Below are 19232 nucleotides of genomic sequence, written 5' to 3' on the forward strand. Positions count from 1 at the left end.
CTTTTTTCCCGACGCCCTTTTTTGATGTACGCGGGAGAGCTGTTTGATGAACCAATAGATAGAAGTTCTGTGCTATCCAGTGCTATGTAGCTGATACCATAGGAGTTCTCCTGGCGTTGTCACCTGATGCTGTAAGACAAAGCATTTACATAATGCTGACCCAGTCTCACACTGCGCAAACAGCATATTTTGTGGCGCTATTTATTGGGGGGACAGCAGAGCTCGGGGGGACTGGCGGCAGCAGAAGAAGGACACAGAGGAATTTCACTGTGAACAGAACATGCCTCTGTGTCCTATTAAGATTTAATAAATCCGCCTCGGGTTCTCTTTAAAGGTCATTATGCTGTTGCTTATCTTTTAGAGCAGAGAGGAAGTTCAGAGTTCAGGTTCACTTTAACTGGCAATCTGCAGCCAAGGTCCCATGCATGGAACATTTGTGTTTGTTGCCCATACACAGGGCCGGTTCTAGACTTGTTGCTGCCTGAGGCATACTTGTGAGGATACGCCCCCACCCCCCGATTAGGAATGATAGTGCAGCACCCAACAATTTACTCTGCTTCATTTAATGTTCTCACATGACATGCTGCAGCTAAATACAATAGCACACTGGCTGGCTGTGAGTCTGTGAGAAACTAACTGCTCACCCTCAGCCACTCCATTCCTCCTCAGGAAGGTACACACAGTACAAACATGCTGCCCCTGAAATCCCTGCGCCTTATGCCAATGTTTCACCTTTCTTCATGAGAGAACTGGCCCTGCCCATACCAACCAGTCATATTTCTTGTTTTATCTCAAGAATCATGCTCAAATACCCCTTTTTAAAATTCGAGTTTGGTCGAATTCGAATAGTAAATTATTCGAGGTCAGTCGAATATTCGAGTCGAATAATTTTTACTATTCGATTCGACCTCGGACTTCGAGCTCACTATTCGAGTCGGTATTCGAGCTCACTATTCGAGCTGACTATTCGAATTGGCCTTAAATAGCTTCCAACACTTGTTTTGAGGGTGAATGATGCAAGAAACATCTTTTTTTCCAAGTAACAACAGCAAGTGATTATGTGGGGATGTTCCTTTAAAAAAAAATGTGGAAAGAGAAGTTGTGTCCTAAATTTTGTTCAGTAGTGTTACTGTATATACTTGTTCTTCTTCTTCTTTATCTTTCTTCTTCTTCTAGATCTTCTTCTTCTATATCTTCTTCTTCTTCTTCTTCTTCTTCTTCTTCATCATCATCTTCTTCTTCTTCTTCTTCATCATCTTCTTCTTCATCTTCTTCATCTTCTTCTTCATCTTCATCTTCATCTTCTTCTTCATCTTCATCTTCTTCATCTTCTTCTTCTACATCTTCTTCTTCTTCTTCTTCTTCATCTTCTTCTTCTTCATCTTCTTCTTCTTCATCTTCTTCATCTTCTTCTTCTTCATCTTCTTCATCTTCTTCTTCTTCTTCTTCATCTTCTTCTTCTTCATCTTCTTCTTCTTCATCTTCTTCATCTTCTTCTTCTTCATCTTCTTCTTCTTCATCTTCTTCTTCTTCATCTTCTTCATCTTCTTCTTCTTTTTCATCTTCTTTTTCATCTTCTTCTTCATCTTCTTCTTCATCTTCTTCTTCTTCATCTTCTTCATCTTCTTCTTCTTTATCTTCTTCTTCTTTTTCATCTTCTTCTTCATCATCTTCACGTATTTCTCTTTTCAATTTTTTTTAAAGAAATGCAGCTATTTTTGAGCGTAACAAATAGCTGGTGGGCGCACGCATGTTGGAAGCGCCATTGTATGTGCTCCCTGGCAGTGGAAACACAAAGACAGCAGGAGGTAAATTCAGCAGCAGGAGGAGGAGGATGAGTGTGTGGCAGCAGGCAGTCAATGAGGCAGGCAGCTCGCCGTGACATAATAGCCCTGGTACCTAGCGGTGATACCAGGGCTGTAAATAAACACAACAGGAGGTCCCAGACAGCGGTCGTGCAGCCCACATTGTGTCCAATACACAACTGGGACAACACAGTTTTCAACCCGGGCACCTCAGAAAAATTAAACCTTTTTTTTTTTTAATGGTTTTTTGGTTTTTGGTTTTACAACCAATATAGCTATTGTTTGACGTAATAGCTGGTGGCAGAGTGGCAGCAGAAGAAGGTAATGCTGTGTACCCTGGCAGTGGGAAACACAGACAGACAGCAGCAGCAGGAGGAGGAATGGAGGAGTAGGCGAGCAGCTATTGTTTGACGTAATAGCTGGTGGCAGAGTGGCAGCAGAAGGTAAATCATCTGTGTACCCTGGCAGTGGGAAACACAGACAGACAGCAGCAGCAGCAGCAGGAGGAGGTGTGGAGGAGCAGTGTGAGTGTGGCAGCAGGTAGGCAGCGTGACATAATAGCCCTGGTACCTAGCGGTGATACCAGGGCTGTAAATAAACACAACAGGAGGTCCCAGACAGCGGTCGTGCAGCCCACATTGTGTCCAATACACAACTGGGACAACACAGTTTTCAACCCGGGCACCTCAGAAAAATTAAACCTTTTTTTTTTTTTAATGGTTTTTGGTTTTACAACCAATATAGCTATTGTTTGACGTAATAGCTGGTGGCAGAGTGGCAGCAGAAGAAGGTAATTCTGTGTACCCTGGCAGTGGGAAACACAGACAGACAGCAGCAGCAGGAGGAGGAATGGAGGAGTAGGCGAGCAGCTATTGTTTGACGTAATAGCTGGTGGCAGAGTGGCAGCAGAAGGTAAATCATCTGTGTACCCTGGCAGTGGGAAACACAGACAGACAGCAGCAGCAGCAGCAGGAGGAGGTGTGGAGGAGCAGTGTGAGTGTGGCAGCAGGTAGGCAGCGTGACATAATAGCCCTGGTACCTAGCGGTGATACCAGGGCTGTAAATAAACACAACAGGAGGTCCCAGACAGCAGTCGTGCAGCCCACATTGTGTCCAATACACAACTGGGACAACACAGTTTTCAACCCGGGCACCTCAGAAAAATTAAACCTTTTTTTTTTTTTAATGGTTTTTTGGTTTTTGGTTTTACAACCAATATAGCTATTGTTTGACGTAATAGCTGGTGGCAGAGTGGCAGCAGAAGAAGGTAATTCTGTGTACCCTGGCAGTGGGAAACACAGACAGACAGCAGCAGCAGGAGGAGGAATGGAGGAGTAGGCGAGCAGCTATTGTTTGACGTAATAGCTGGTGGCAGAGTGGCAGCAGAAGGTAAATCATCTGTGTACCCTGGCAGTGGGAAACACAGACAGACAGCAGCAGCAGCAGCAGGAGGAGGTGTGGAGGAGCAGTGTGAGTGTGGCAGCAGGTAGGCAGCGTGACATAATAGCCCTGGTACCTAGCGGTGATACCAGGGCTGTAAATAAACACAACAGGAGGTCCCAGACAGCGGTCGTGCAGCCCACATTGTGTCCAATACACAACTGGGACAACACAGTTTTCAACCCGGGCACCTCCGAAAAATTAAACCTTTTATTTTTTTTAATGGTTTGTTTGGTTTTGGTTTTGCAACCAATATAGCTATTGTTTGACGTAATAGCTGGTGGCAGAGTGGCAGCAGAAGAAGGTAATTCTGTGTACCCTGGCAGTGGGAAACACAGACAGACAGCAGAAGGGCAGTACACAGCAGCCCACTGTAGGTGTAAAATGTGTGGCTGCAGGCGACGTAATAGTCAAAGTGAACCAGGCTGGCTTAGTGAGCAGGAGCCAGGAGGTGGTAAAGGGTGGTAAGGCACATTAACGATGGTTCCGGCAGCCAGTTCATGTCCCCCTCTCGCCGACAACAGGGGCCAGGAACTCGCCTTCCACCCACGCCTGGTTCATCTTGAGAAACGTCAGTCTGTCCACAGACTTGTGAGACAGACGTGAGCGTTTCTCGGTGACCACGCCACCAGCTGCACTGAAGCAGCGCTCGGACAGCACGCTGGAAGGGGGGCAGGACAGCACTTCCAGGGCGTACTGCGCCAGCTCGCTCCAGATCTCCATGCGCTTGACCCAATACTCCATGGGATCAACAGGGGCATCGCTGTCAAGCCCGCTGTACGACCCCATGTAGTCAGCCACCATGCGGGTCAGGCGCTGGCTGTGACCGGAGGAGGATGCTGCTGCATGCATCTCCTCTCTAGTCACTGCTGCCGGAGCCTCTACAGTCCTGTAGAGCTCGTGGCTGAGAGACAGCAGGTCTGTGGGGCGCTTGCTGCTGCTGGATGCAGGCACCTGCTGCTGCCTCTGTGCTGGCTGCTGGACAGTGGGGGTGGAAGGCTGGGGGAAGGCTTCCTCCAAGCGCTCAACAAGGGCCTGCTGCAAGCTCCTTATTTGTTGCGCTGGGTCTCCTCCTGCAGGCGGCAGGAACTGGCTCAACTTCCCCTTGAGGCGTGGGTCCAACATCATGCTGATCCAGATCTCCTCCCTCTGCTTCATCTGGATCACCCTGGGGTCCCTGCGCAGGCACGTCAGCATGTGCGCTGCCATTGGGAAGAGGCGGGCCACGTCTGCTGGCACATCGACGTCAGTGCTGTCCTCATCCTCCTCCTCTGCCGCCTCATCCTCTCTCCACCCCCGCACCAACTCAGCTGCGCTGTGCTGATCCCCCTCATCAGCAGCCAGGTCAGGGACCTCCACCAAGTCCTCCTCCTCCTCCCCCTCAGAGGTGGACTGCGCAGCTGGTTGCCGCTCCTGCTGGTCCAAGGCTGCCGCTCCCTGTTCCAGCAAAGCATCGAGGGCCCTGTTCAGCAGAGAAACCAGGGGCACCCACTCGCAGACCATAGCATGGTCCCTGCTCACCATGTTTGTGGCCTGCAGGAAGGGAGCCAGCACAAAGCACACCTGCTGCATGTGCCTCCAGTCATCATCGGGGACGATGGACGGGATGTTGCTGGTCTTGTCCCTTCTCTGAGCTGCGGAAACAGTGGCCAGGGCAAGGTACTGGTTGACAGCGTGCCTCTGTTCAACCAGACGCTCCAACATCGCCAGGGTGGAGTTCCAGCGAGTCGGAACGTCAAGGATCAGCCGATGGCGTGGCAGATCCAGCTCCTTTTGCACGTCTTCCAGGCTCGCACAGGCTGCAGCCGAGCGCCGGAAGTGACGCACAACATTCCTTGCCGTTTCCAGCAGTTCGCCCATCCCCTGGTAGGTGCGCAGGAACTTCTGCACCACCAGGTTCAGCACGTGGGCAAGACAGGGGATGTGGGTCAGGTTTCCCCTGTCTATTGCGGCAACCAGATTGGCCCCATTGTCGGCCACCACCTCTCCGACTCTGAGGCCTCTGGGGGTCAGCCAAATCCTCTCCTGCTCCTGGAGTTTGGCCAACACATGGGTTGCCGTCAGCTTGGTCTTCCCAAGGCTGACCAAGTGCAGCAGCGCTTGGCAGTGGCGGGCCTTCACGCTGCTGCTGAGGCGGGGGGTTTGGCCAGGTGTGCCGGAGGATGGCAGAGGATCGGAGGAACCTGCTGCAGTTCCCCTGACCCTGCGGGGTGGCACCACCCACTGTGTTGCTGCTGCTGCTGTGCCCGCTGCTGCTCTCCCATCCTCACCCCCTTCCACCAAGCTGACCCAGTGGACAGTGAAGGACAGGTAGCGGCCTGTCCCGAAGCGGCTGCTCCAGGAGTCCATGGTGACGTGGACCCTTTCACCAACCGCGTGCTCCAGCCCTCGCTCCACATTGGCCATCACAAAGCGGTGCAGTGCAGGAATGGCCTTGCGGGCAAAGAAGTGTCTGCTGGGGAGCTGCCAGTCTGGGGCTGCGCAAGCAAGCAGCGCACGAATGTCGCTCCCCTCCTGCACGAGCGTGTACGGCAGGAGTTGGGAGCACATGGCCCGTGCCAGCAAGCCGTTCAGCTGCCGCACGCGACGGCTGCTGGGAGGCAGAGCCCTAACCACCCCCTGGAAGGACTCGCTCAAAAGGCTCTGGCGTGGCCTTTTGCTGGCACGGGAATCAGCAGACACAGCGGAGGAGGCCACTGAGGACTGGCTGCCAGAACAGGCCTCAGTGTCGGCGGCAGGAGTTGCAGAGGGGGGAGGAGCAGTGCGTTTCCGCACTCCTGCTGGTGCTGCTGGAGGAGCAGGAGGGCGGGTGGCTGCTGTTGCTGCTGCTGCTGCTGAAGGCTGTGCAGTGATGGGTGTGGTGCCACTGCCAGCACCAGATGCCTTCAGCCTCTGGAACTCCTCATGCTGGTGGAAATGTTTAGCCGCAAGGTGGTTGATGAGCGAGCTGGTGCAGAACTTTAAGGGGTCTGCACCTCTGCTCAACTTCCGCTGACAGTGGTTGCAAGTGGCGTACTTGCTGTACACAGTGGGCATGGTGAAATATCGCCAGATTGGTGACTTAAACATCCCCCTACGGCATGGAAGCGCTGCTGCCTGTCTCCCTGTGGTGGTTGGGGGGGGGGCTTGGGGGGCTTGGGTGCGGCTGGTGGTGGTACTGGCAGATGCTGCTGCTGCTGCTGCTGAGCCTGAGACACCAGCAGGCTGTGGGACCTGCCTACTGCTGCTGCCAATGCTTGCAATGATGCGCCTCCTTGCAAGGCCCACAAGAGCATCCTCCTCCTCCTCCTCAGAGCTGCTGAGGACGACATCCCCTGGAGGTGGTGGCACCCAGTCTCTGTCTGTCACCGGGTCATCATCATCCTCCCCCTCCTGAAACATGTCCTGCTGGGATGAGGACCCCCCAAACTCCTCTCCTGATGCATGGATGGGCTGCTTGACTGTCGCCACAGTCTTGCTGTCCAATCCCTCATCCCCCAAAGTGCCCATCAGCATCTCCTCCTCAAGATCGCCAACAACAGCAGACAATTTACTCATGATGCCTGGGGTCAAAAGACTGCTGAATGACAGGTCGGCGAGTGACGGTGAACTGGCCTCCTCCCCAGACCCTGCTGGGCGGCTGCTGCGAACAGGGGTGGTGGTGGTGGTGAGGGTGGAGGCCTCGGATGCAGAGCTGATGGCGGGCTGCTCATCCTCCGTCATGAGTGCACCACAGTGTCTGCATCCTTTTCCTCAATGGGACGTTTCCGACCCGGCTGGAGGAAAATGGGAGCAGGTGCTACACGCTGCTGCTGCTGTGTCTCTGCAGCGTGAGTTGCAGATGCTCCTGCTGGGCGGCGCCCAAGGCGTCCACGGCCAGTGGCTATGGGAGGAATGTTAGCCACTGACGCTGCTGCTGCTGCTGCGGAACTGTGCATGGTGGCGCGCCCGCGGCCGCGGCTTGCCACAATGCTGCTCCCTCTCCTCCTGATTCCCTTGCTGCCCTTCCCCTTGCCCAAACCGCGCTGGCTGCCACTTCCAGACATCTTCAATGTTTTGGGCGTATAGAGAAAAGTTTTTTAAAAGGGCGGCTGAAAAGTGGGGTACTTTAATGGAGTGGGTTGGTTGGTGAGGTGACTGAGTGAGTGTCCCCTAGTACAGTAAGTAAGTAGTAACAGTCAGGAAGTACAACTAGCAGTTACAATAATCAGTAGTAATCACAAGTAAATTTAGTGTGTGTACACTCAGACAGTGAGTGCACGCACGCAGGAGCTAGTAGCCTATGGACAGTGACTGAGTGTCCTAGACTCCTAGTACAGTAAGAGTAAGTAGTAACAGTAAGTAGAACTAACTAATTACGATAATCAATCAGCGATCAGAAGGAAATAGAGTGTGTGTTGTGTGTGTACACTCAGACAGTGAGTGCACGCACGCAGGAGCTAGTAGCCTATGAACACAGTGACTGAGTGTCCTAGACTCCTAGTACAGTAAGAGTAAGTAGTAACAGTAAGTAGAACTAACTAATTACAATAATCAATCAGCGATCAGAAGGAAATGGAGTGTGGGTGTGTGTACACTCAGACAGTGAGTGCACGCACGCAGGAGCTAGTAGCCTATGAACACAGTGACTGAGTGTCCTAGACTCCTAGTACAGTAAGAGTAAGTAGTAACAGTAAGTAGAACTAACTAATTACAATAATCAATCAGCGATCAGAAGGAAATGGAGTGTGGGTGTGTGTACACTCAGACAGTGAGTGCACGCACGCAGGAGCTAGTAGCCTATGAACACAGTGACTGAGTGTCCTAGACTCCTAGTACAGTAAGAGTAAGTAGTAACAGTAAGTAGAACTAACTAATTACAATAATCAATCAGCGATCAGAAGGAAATGGAGTGTGGGTGTGTGTACACTCAGACAGTGAGTGACCGCACGCAGGAGCTAGTAGCCTATGGACAGTGACTGAGTGTCCTAGACTCCTAGTACAGTAAGAGTAACTAGTAACAGTAAGTAGAACTAACTAATTACAATAATCAATCAGCGATCAGAAGGAAATGGAGTGTGGGTGTGTGTACACTCAGACAGTGAGTGCACGCACGCAGGAGCTAGTAGCCTATGAACACAGTGACTGAGTGTCCTAGACTCCTAGTACAGTAAGAGTAAGTAGTAACAGTAAGTAGAACTAACTAATTACAATAATCAATCAGCGATCAGAAGGAAATAGAGTGTGGGTGGTGTGTGTACACTCAGACAGTGAGTGACCGCACGCAGGAGCTAGTAGCCTATGAACACAGTGACTGAGTGTCCTAGACTCCTAGTACAGTAAGAGTAAGTAGTAACAGTAAGTAGAACTAACTAATTACGATAATCAATCAGCGATCAGAAGGAAATGGAGTGTGGGTGTGTGTACACTCAGACAGTGAGTGCACGCACGCAGGAGCTAGTAGCCTATGGACAGTGACCGAGTGTCCTATACTCCTAGTACAGTAAGAGTAAGTAGTAACAGTAAGTACAACTAACTAATTACGATAATCAATCAGCGATCAGAAGGGAATAGAGTGTGTGTTGTGTGTGTACACTCAGACAGTGAGTGCAGTGCGCACACGCAGGAGCTAGTAGCCTATATGAACAGTGACAGTGAGTGTCCCTACGGGTACAGTAAGAGTAAGTAGTAAGTAAGTACAACTAAATAACAATAATCTATCAGTAATCAGAAGGAAATAGAGTGTGTGTACACACAGACAGTGAGTGAGTGCACACACGCAGGAGCTAGCTAGTAGCCTATAAACAGTGACAGTCAGTGAGTGTCCTACTCCTAGTACAGTATAACTACAATACTATTAGTAAAGGACAGCAGAAATACTGGTATAGATGAGAGAAATAAACAGAGGACAGCTGCCCACAGAGGCAAGGCCCCCCTGAGGCCTAAACCTGTAAGCTTGCAGCAGCTGCCTGTCTCTAATGTAACACACAAGCTACTAACTAAAATACAATGTCTATCTAACTAACAACAATATAGGTGTATATGGCAGGTGTAGGTGAGCAAAAACGCTAGGTAAATGATCACAATAGAGCACTTGCTAAGCCAAAGCACAAAGGAGCAACTCTCTCTCTGTACAAGTCTCAGGCAAGCATGGAGAAACGGAACATGGCGGCCGCTATTTATAGGGTAGGGGCTGGCCAGGGTCCCCCTCTGTGATTGGCTGCCGTCAGAGGGCCTGGGAGCCCTCTGATTGGCTCTAAGGACATCAATCTGGGCTATGACGCTATTCGAGCTCGGTACCGAGCTCGAATAGCGCCGGGTTGCTCGAATAGCTCGAATAGTGAATGGGCTATTCGAGTGTACTCGGATAGCCCATTCGAATAGCTCCAGCTATTCGGAGCTCGAATACCGAGCTCGAATAGCTGGAAAAGAGCTCGAATATTCGAGCTACTCGAATATTCGAGCTCTGCTGAGCACCACTGATCAGTAGTACAAATGTGAACTGGGAACAGTACAGATATTTTAGGGGAGCCAACGGTTGTTCTCAAGTCTACCAACAAATTCAAAAGTGATTCAAATTAGAAAACTTACAGGCAACCAAAAAGAGAACAAAATAATAGCACATGATTTTTATCATACATTATTTTTTACTTTTTAAGCACATTTTGATACAGATTTGCTTTAACTCTACTGGCTTCCATAGTTCTTGCTATCATGTTTGATAAATAGCAATTTAATACTAATAACACTTTTAAAAGGCCACTCAATATTAGTAGATGTAAAATACATAAATATGAGAAAGCTAAGATTATTATGCAAAGCATATGTGGAAAATATGTGAAAATCGCATTGCCATTAAATAAGCAGGATAATTGTGTTCTTTTGGATCAGCGAGTAGAAATATTTTTAGAGCCTGACTTTGAGCATAAGAAATCGTGTGATGATCTGTTGACAAGAATAGAAAGCTTGTTTAAAGCTTCAATAAGAGAAATAATCGGAGAAGACAACTGGGGCGAAGGCTGTTGAAAGCTTTGCTAAGTCTTATCTGAGTCACTGGCACCACAAAATCTGCTATTAATTAGTGAATCACCAACTCTAATACAATCCACAATGTTGTGATAAAAGCCAAGCAACATGTTAATAGCCTTCATACCACTGACGTTCAAAACAAGAGAAAAACGCCCACAGACTGCTTACAGCACAGTACATTTCCCTCAGAAAGGCAGTGCCGTTAACCCCTGTAATCCGATCAGCATTTAGCAATAATTTAATTACCATTGCTAAATTTATTTTTTACATAATTAAAGTGATTCTGAGCTAACATTATGCTTTTTCATCCAAGGCAATATATCGATTGTCAGTTATCTTTTTCAGATCACATATAGCCTCAGACCTTAAAGAGGAACTCCAGTAAAAATAATGTGATAAAAAAGTGCTTCATTTTTACAATAATTATGTATAAATGATTTAGTCAGTGTTTGCCCATTGTAAAATATTTTAAGTCCCTGATTTACATTCTGACATTTATTACATGGTGACATTTTTACTGTTGGCAGGTGATGTAGCTGCTGCATGCTTTTTTGGCAGTTGGAAACAGCTGTAAACAGCTATTTTCCACAATGTTCACAGACAGGAAACTGCCAGGAGTACCACGGTCCTCAGAGTTTCTTGTGGGAGGGGTTTCACCACAATATCAGACATACAATGCCCCCTGATGGTCTGTTTGTGAAAAGGAATAGATTTCTCACGTAAAAGGGGGTATCAGCTACTGATTGGGATAAAGTTCAATTCTTGGTCGGAGTTTCTCTTTAAGGTTCTACTAAAGCATAGCTTTTAATGTCTCTTTTTTAGAGGGATAGTCCATCTTTTGGGGCTAAATACCTGTCCTCCTTTGCACCTCAGTTGTCCCTGTTTTCGGTTTTAGGTAAAGGCAATTAAATATTTTACTTAGCTTTTGAAAGTGTCAAATCTCCATGTCCAACAAATGAATAATTTCATTGGTTAAAGTGGACCTGAACTCTTCCACAGGACAGAATGAAAACATAAAGAAATGCACCCTGTATGTATTTAGAGAGTTTAGAATGTCTAATTTCCCCATCTGTAACCAATAACAACTGTAATTTGATCTTTCAGCTGTGTCAGCTGGCTGCCTCAGCAGAGCAGCTAAATTGTAAACACAGGATGTTAAAGAGACTCTGAAGCGAGAATAAATCTCGCTTCAGAGCTCAAAGTTAGCAGGGGCACGTGTGCCCCTGCTAAACCGCCGCTATCGCGCCGCTAAACGGGGGTCCCTTCACCTCCAAACCCCCCACTGCAACACTTGGTCGCAGACTTGGTCGCTCCTGGAGGCAGAGCTAACGGCTGCAGCCCTGCCTCCTGTCGCGTCTATCAGCAGCGCATCGCCACCTCTCCCCTGCCCCTCTCAGTGAAGGAAGACTGAGAGGGGCAGGGGAGAGGCGGAGATACGCGCTGACAGACGCGCGTGGGGCAAGGCTGGGGCGGTTAGCCCTGCCCCAACCAGGAAGCGCTCCCCCGCTGCACCGAGGGGATTTGGGGGTGAAGGGACCCCCGTTAAGCTGCGGGATAGCGGCGGTTTAGCAGGGGCACACATGCCCCTGCTATCTATGAGGTCTGAAGAGAGATTTATTCTCACTTCAGACTCTCTTTAACCCTATGTCTACTTCCATGAAAGCAGGAAGTAGACACACTGCAGATTTATAGCAGGATTTGTATCAACTGTAACAAATAAATGTTTTTTTTAAAGGTTATTATGCTGTTGCTTATCTTTTAGAGCAGAGAGGAAGTTCTGAGTTCAAGTCCGCTTTAACTTTTTGAAAGCAATGTGTTTTTTCTGGTGTCTGATTTTGCTGGTAAAAAAAAGCATTGACTACAAATGCTTGAATTTCTGCACTCAGCAAACTGATTCATAATAATCTGCACAAAAAGAAGCGTGTCAAGGGTGTATTATTTGCTTGAATTGTTTTGCACTAGTAGTTTTTTTATTCTGTAAGGTTTCATTTACGTGGACATAGACAGTTGGGGTCCAAACTAAAGAAATTAAACACAACTTTTGCTGATTGCACTCAGGTACACTACACCTAATATATTTAGCCAAATAAAACATGTAACATTTGAAACAAGCTGTGTGCTAAAAAATGTGCAATCATCGTATCCCCTACAGCATTTAGTGGAGAAAAGATTTAATCATACTAGGCTTTCAAGTGGAGACAAGCAACAGTAATATGCAAATAATGCTAATGAAGGGCATCCCAATGATTTATACACAATAGCAACAGCATGGCTCCTTCAGTTCCCGCCCTCTGAAATCCCTACCTACCCTATGCTAGTTAATAGCTACTAGAAGCTTTGATTCACTAATGCCAAATTCTGCCTCCAGGGTGGAGTTAAAGAGAAGCCTTTAGCTATACTATCTCAGGAAAAAAAACACATATAATAGTAGATAGATACTTGCTGTACTTACATAACATATGTATTGGACTGTCCACATTTTTATTTCAGTGAGTTTTATATAGTAAATATAGAGAATCCTGTTTCTGTCAGTTTGCATTTTGGAATCCCTGTGTCTGAAGCCAGTCCTTATGTAATTTCCTCCCTTAAAGAGACACTGAAGCGAAAAAAAAATATGATATAGTGAATTGGTTGTGTACTATGAATAATTACTAGAAGATTAGCAGCAAAGAAAATATTCTCATAGTTTTATTTTCAGGTATATAGTGTTTTTTCTAACATTGCATCATTCTATAATAGATTACACAACACTCAGCATTCAAAATGAGTCTTTCAGAGCAGTCTGTGAAGTAATGACCTCTCCTGTACCAGAGGAAAAGTAAATAGTCCAGGAACAGTTGAGATAATAAAAGTCAGATAACAGCCCTCTCCACGACTAACTTAGTCGGAGAGCTTAATGGCTTGTTTGCATAGAGATAACAACTGGAGTTTCTCAACTCTTACATGGAAACAATTACTGGAAGCAATTACACTGATGTATCTGATCTTAATGTTTTATTTCTTAGCTGTGCTACACATACAAATCATAATATCATCATTTTTTTTTTCGCTTCAGTGTCTCTTTAATCTGTTCCCTCTCGTCTTTCTGATTTAGTATGCTTACCCGCCCTCCTCCTAGTCTTCAGACACTCCCACACAGCTCTGCAGCAAGAAGTGCATTGTCACAAATTTGTTGTGAGACTTTGCAGACCTGGGTTATTTGTATGGACCGAATTTCAGCTGAGTCACTTTCTCAGCTTCTCAGCACTGGAAATATTGGTCAATCAGAGGGGAAAAGAGGTGTGGGAGGGGGAACTGGGAGTCAAAGAAATTTCAGCCAATCAGATTGCATTAGTTATGTCTGAGGGGAAAAGGGGAGGAAAGTAAAGAAGAAAAAAAAACAGCATGCACTGCAACATTTTTTTGCGGCAGATGTATCAAATTAGAGCCAGGGGACTTGGTAAATGATATTCTATGGAGAAGAAAATTAAGAGTGATTTTTAACTTTTGGATTGCCTGGTTAGCATCCTTATTATTTGTTTACCATATAAAAATAGAGAATTGATTTTTGATTTTATGCCTAACAGTTAGTCTATCATCACTTAATCATTTATGCCTAACAGTTAGATCTATCATCACTTAGGCCTCGATTCATCAAGACTTATCGAATTGGTTAACGACAGTTCGGTAAAATACCGAATTCGTTAAGTTGATTTCAGGATGCATCAAATTTATCTACAGCTGTTAACGAGCATTCGGTAATAATTCGGTAATCATTCGTTAATGAGAAGGATGAAGCCGGCACCATCGATTAGCTCTTAAGGTTTTATTTAAAGACTGTCATCAGGTACATCATAGTACAATCAGCGACGTTTCGGAGCGTTGGATCTAGCTTCTTTATCAAGCCATGACAGTCTCAAAGTATAGCTGACACACTGAGTTTTAAATAGTACATCACATTTCAATACACCAATCAAAAACTGTCTAACTGTCTAGCCAATCCCCTTCCGCTATGTATAAAGCGGACTTGATGGGGAACTTCTCACGTATGGTGTGAGCCAATGAATTCAAAAACCACTCACCTGTGTGCATTCCCTATCTCCAACAGTTCGCACCAGCACCGCCCCACGCCACCCTCGCAAGCAGTAGTACACACCCATCATTCACACGGACCTGATGGGGAACTTGCGGGGAGGCAGCGCTGTAACGTCAGAGACGTTACCAGGGAGACGGAGAGGCTTGAGACTGTCATGGCTTGATAAAGGAGCTAGATCCAACGCTCCGAAACGTCGCTGATTGTACTATGATGTACCTGATGACAGTCTTTAAATAAAACCTTAAGAGCTAATTGATGGTGCCGGCTTCATCCTTCTCATTGTCTTCACTCAGATGGTACTGAGTTAGCCGTGGCACATCTACTGACATCTCCAGGGGGTAGTGCATATCTGTACCTACTACGGTAATCATTTGTTAGTGATGCGTTAAAACGGAAGAAAGTGCAATTCATGAAACCGAAAGTGGGCGTGGTTTAGCGTTAAATTTAGGATTAGTTATCTCCTTCACTGCTCTGTCGTTATTCCTGTCAGATCATTGCTGACAGAGAAGATGGAGCCATTTGAAGTGGTTATGTATCAGCTGAGAGTGATTCAAAGGCGCAGAAGGGCAAGAATAAGGTCTAGAGCCAGATCAATTTGCAAGAGAATAGATTTATTTGCTATGCCAGGACATCTGCATTTCTCTTGTATCATCTTGTAAGAGAACGCAGGCAGTGCCAGGGTTAACTAAATTGCTAGCTGCACTACATTTTTTTTCAGAAAAGTCTCCTATCAAGTCGTAGCTGGTGAAATTGTGGGATTGTCCCAAGCCGCTTCCAAAATCCTGGTCCATGTGTTAAGCCCTATTCAGAATGTTGCTACGTTGTGTTCAAAGGACTGCCTTTTACCCACAATTCCATGGGAATCTTATAGCCTTGTGTTAAATTACCGCTGTAAAATGGAAATATCGACACATTACCGAATGGTTATCGAATTCACACCGAATGCGGTAAAACCTTGATGAATACAACTAGAAATCGATAAACTTTGAATTCGGTAATTTAACAAACTGGAAAAGTTATCTCAAAGACAATGATGAATCGAGGCCTAATCTCTTATAGAAAAAAGTTATTTTAGTCTTTTTATTTTTGTACACAATTATAAACCTTTTCATTTTTACATTTCACAGGAAACAGTCAAAGATAATTCCCTTCTTTTCATGCCAAATGTTTTAAAGGTGTACTTAGAAAATGGACAAACCAAATCTTTTCGCTTTGACAGTGGCACTTCTATTAAGGTGAGTCTAACACCCCACAAAGGGATTAATGAGAAAAGTAGTCTCCAGTATAACATGATATACTGTTTATATTTATTCTGCTTGATGGGTTTTTAAAAGGTTAATTTCTTTATAAATGTTTGGATTTCAGTTCCAATAATAATGTTTATTTCCTCCAGCTCACCCCTAATTCACAGATATTCCCCATGGTCACATATATATATGTGTGTGTGTGTGTGTGTGTGTGTGTGTGTGTGTGTGTGTGTGTGTGTGTGTGTGTGTGTGTGTGTGTGTGTGTGTGTGTGTGTGTGTGTGTGTGTGTGTGTGTGTGTGTGTGTGTGTGTGTGTGTGTGTGTGTGTGTGTGTGTGTGTGTGTGTGTGTGTGTGTGTGTGTGTGTGTGTGTGTGTGTGTGTGTGTGTGTGTGTGTGATCAGCCTGTCATTTAACCTCCATACCATTCTTCCATGTGGGAGACCTGCAGTGTCAGAAAACAATGATCCCAATATGACCTGCAAAAGTGAGGATCTATGTAGGGAATGGAAGAATGGGTTGGAGGTTAAATGACTGGCTGGTCACACAACGTCCAAAACCCCTGCAGCAAATCCTAGGACATCCTTTGTAGTGCTCCCCACCGCCAGCACCACCACCACCACAGTAACACCTCTAGACAATGGACAGAATGGAAAGGAAGCTTATTGGTTATAACAACCCTTCCCTTCCCCATAAGTGTGGATTGGCATGTCCACTATTCCCCCCGTGCAGGGGCAAACCCAGGATTTTAAAGGGGGGGGGGGTTCCTGAAGGGCTATTTCACATTAGACAACGTGTGCAGGAGCCGTTTCCTGCACGCGTTAAATAGGCTGCGTCGTGTCGTCGGGATGTTGCGGTGCAACGTTGAGTAGTGGCAGTAGTAATTTATTAACCAGACGGGAAAATGCCGATTCCGGATGATAAAAAGCTCCTGGGTGCGTCATACCGCAATGCATCGAAACACAGCGTCGGGTGTGAAAGGTAAAATTAAAGTCTATAGACTTTCATTTTACCTTGGTTAACGCAAAGTTTCCACTTTGCGTTGAAACGCCGAAAAAGGGCTCTAGTGTGAAAGAGCCCTAAAGGTCTCCCTCAGCCATGCACAATATAATATAATAATAAATGTCCAATCTGCTCCTGATCGACAACGGGATTGATCAGGAGCAGTTTGGATACAGATAATAATGAGGACAGCCGACATTGCTAATAAAGGGGAAAGTGAAGCATTCACACAACAGGACACAGGGATGTGCTCATACCTGACTCTGTTAAGTTCCCCAGAGCTGCTCCATGCTCTGTACACACGCTGCTGCTCCATTCAAAGTCACCTGTAGCAGGGAAAGAAAGGGGGCAGTGCTGTGAGCTGCAGGATGCCTGCAGATATTCTGGTGTCCCCAGACACTGCACTGGCCATGGTCTGAGGGGAGGGGGGGGGGGGGTTCTGGGCAGCTGTAATCCCCCCCCCCCCCTGCGTTTGCCTATGCCTCTTGAAAGTGACTATGGGGAGCCAGACCATTTTGATAATGCAACAGCTTTCTTTTAGGTGACATCAGGAGACCAGTTGGAAACCCCAGCAAGGGAACCACAGGAAATATATTGTGCAAATGCGGCATTTTGTTAAGTGTTAAAGGGACTCCGAGCAGTGCAGAAACTATGGAAAGATGCACATCATTTTAAAGCTCTCTTTCTCCTCTTTCCAATGATATATAAACCGCCACCCTACGCCTTTTAGTTTTCGCTATTTTCGCGATTGAAATTGCCGCGGCCGCGATTTCGATCGCAAAAATAGAGAAAACTAAAAGGCGTGGGGCAACGATTTAGGTGTCGTCAGAAAGAGGAGAAAGAGAGCTTTAAAATGATATCCATCAAGCCATAGTTATATTGTATTACACAGGGCGACTTTTTGTCAAAGTCAGCAGCTGCATTCAGCAGAATGGAGCTGCTGACACTGGGGAAAGTGTCGCCCTGTGTAATACAATATAACTATGGCTTGATGGATATCATTTTAAAGCTCTCTTTCTCCTCTTTCTGACGACACCTAAATAGTTGCCCTACACCTTTTAGTTTTCTCTATTTTCGCGATCGAAATCGCGGCCGCGGCAATTTCAATCGCGAAAATAGCGAAAACTAAAAGACGTAGGGTGGTGGTTTATATATCATTGGAAAGAGGAGAAAGAGCGCTTTAAAATGATATGCATCTTTCCATAGTTTCTGCACTGCTCGGAGTCCCTTTAAGTATTCCATAGTGTTAAGTCGCGAGAGCAGGAGGAAGGTGGCAAAATAAAAATTCTCTTCATTCAGTGCACTGTGTATTTAGCACTGAAGCTGGTTTTTCATATCTACAATGTCCTTAGAAGCTGCAATAATTATTTGAAATTACAGTTTGTAATTAGTTATTTATATGACTGTAATTATATATTATAGATTATATAAATAATTTATAGAAATAAAATGATGGAATAAAGGAATATTGAAGGGTATTAATAAATCAGATACTTATATAAACGTTTTCTTTTTCTAATATGTATTTATAGTAATAAGTATTTATTGAATGCTTCAATAAAGAATAACAGAGTCACCCTGAACCTTTTGATGATATATTCCATCAGCCCATTCAGCCATTTCTGCAGTGGATATACGCTCTCATGTTCTTTGAGCTTTGTGGCAGGCGGCTGTTCCTCTCTAATTTTCTAGGTGACCCTAGTTTGTAACCTTCTGTTCTCAGTTATAGTCATTGTTTTAATGGTTTTCAGGTCCGAGTTACAGCTCTATAAAGAATTGTAATAACATACTGTTAGAGCTGTTCTGTGGTGAATGCCTGCCTTCAACACTGCCAACACTTAACCTAGCGACAACAACAAAAAGGTCTCTACTTTGTTTTTTTTGTGCAAAGGTACAGTTACAGATGTAAGCTTCAAAACATTTCCTTTTTTCAAATACAGCTTTATGGCCATGAGGCCGTGATCTACCAATCAGGCGGTCGCGATCTACCGGTAGATCGCGATCGACCTATTGGGCAGCCCTGCACTAGAGCATCTTTCCTTTATGGATCATGATAGAACCAACAGGTGGAATTTCAGACTTCACTCTCAAAGTCAGCTAACTGCTTATTGCTTTTACTGAGACAAGTGCATGGCAGCCGCAAGCCAGAGTAATAGCATAATATTAATATGTTGTCCTTTCCATCAAATCTCCAAAAAACATGTAATGTTCAGAATAATGTCAAATCAACACGTTACCCATGAAGTTTTATGTGAATCGTATCCTTCTTAGCTTGTGTGAGACAGAAATTAGAGCTGCCATTATAAGAAGATTATATGTTAATATCATCCAATCAGGCAGAATCATATCCCTGATCAAGTTTCAACACTTGGATTTGTAGATGACTGGAAAGTAGTGTTGCCCTAGAAGCTTCCAATGTCTCATTAGTGAGTGCAATGAGTCTCTAAGCTGTGATATTGCAACCAGTAATGTTTAATTGGTGCTGTAATCTAACTAATCCAAAATATGACTGTCTCCTTCCCCATTACTTCTTTCATTGTGCTTAACATTTCCCGTTTAACAATCCATGCCATCTGTCTGTGCCGCATGTGGAAGCAAAGCTTTGTAGGACAGATTAAAGCACACTTCTGTACACCTCTATTTTTAGGGGTTTATGTAAAATCTGTATAACTGTACTTG

The 19232-nt window shown here is 45.7% G+C and overlaps 1 protein-coding gene across 6 annotated transcripts in view; it reads left to right on the plus strand.

The window, feature by feature from the left end:
• FRMPD4 (FERM and PDZ domain containing 4) overlaps positions 1 to 19232 on the plus strand; it is a 562898-nt gene that overhangs the window by 508762 nt on the left and 34904 nt on the right. For all 6 annotated transcript variants that reach the window (XM_068268359.1, XM_068268361.1, XM_068268360.1 and 3 more), the window contains one exon: positions 15435 to 15542. In XM_068268359.1, the coding sequence (XP_068124460.1) occupies positions 15435 to 15542 (108 nt within the window). The remainder of the gene's footprint in view (positions 1 to 15434; positions 15543 to 19232) is intronic.

The sequence above is a fragment of the Hyperolius riggenbachi genome, chromosome 2, assembly GCF_040937935.1.
Source record: "Hyperolius riggenbachi isolate aHypRig1 chromosome 2, aHypRig1.pri, whole genome shotgun sequence".
In the NCBI taxonomy this organism is placed as follows: domain Eukaryota; kingdom Metazoa; phylum Chordata; class Amphibia; order Anura; family Hyperoliidae; genus Hyperolius; species Hyperolius riggenbachi.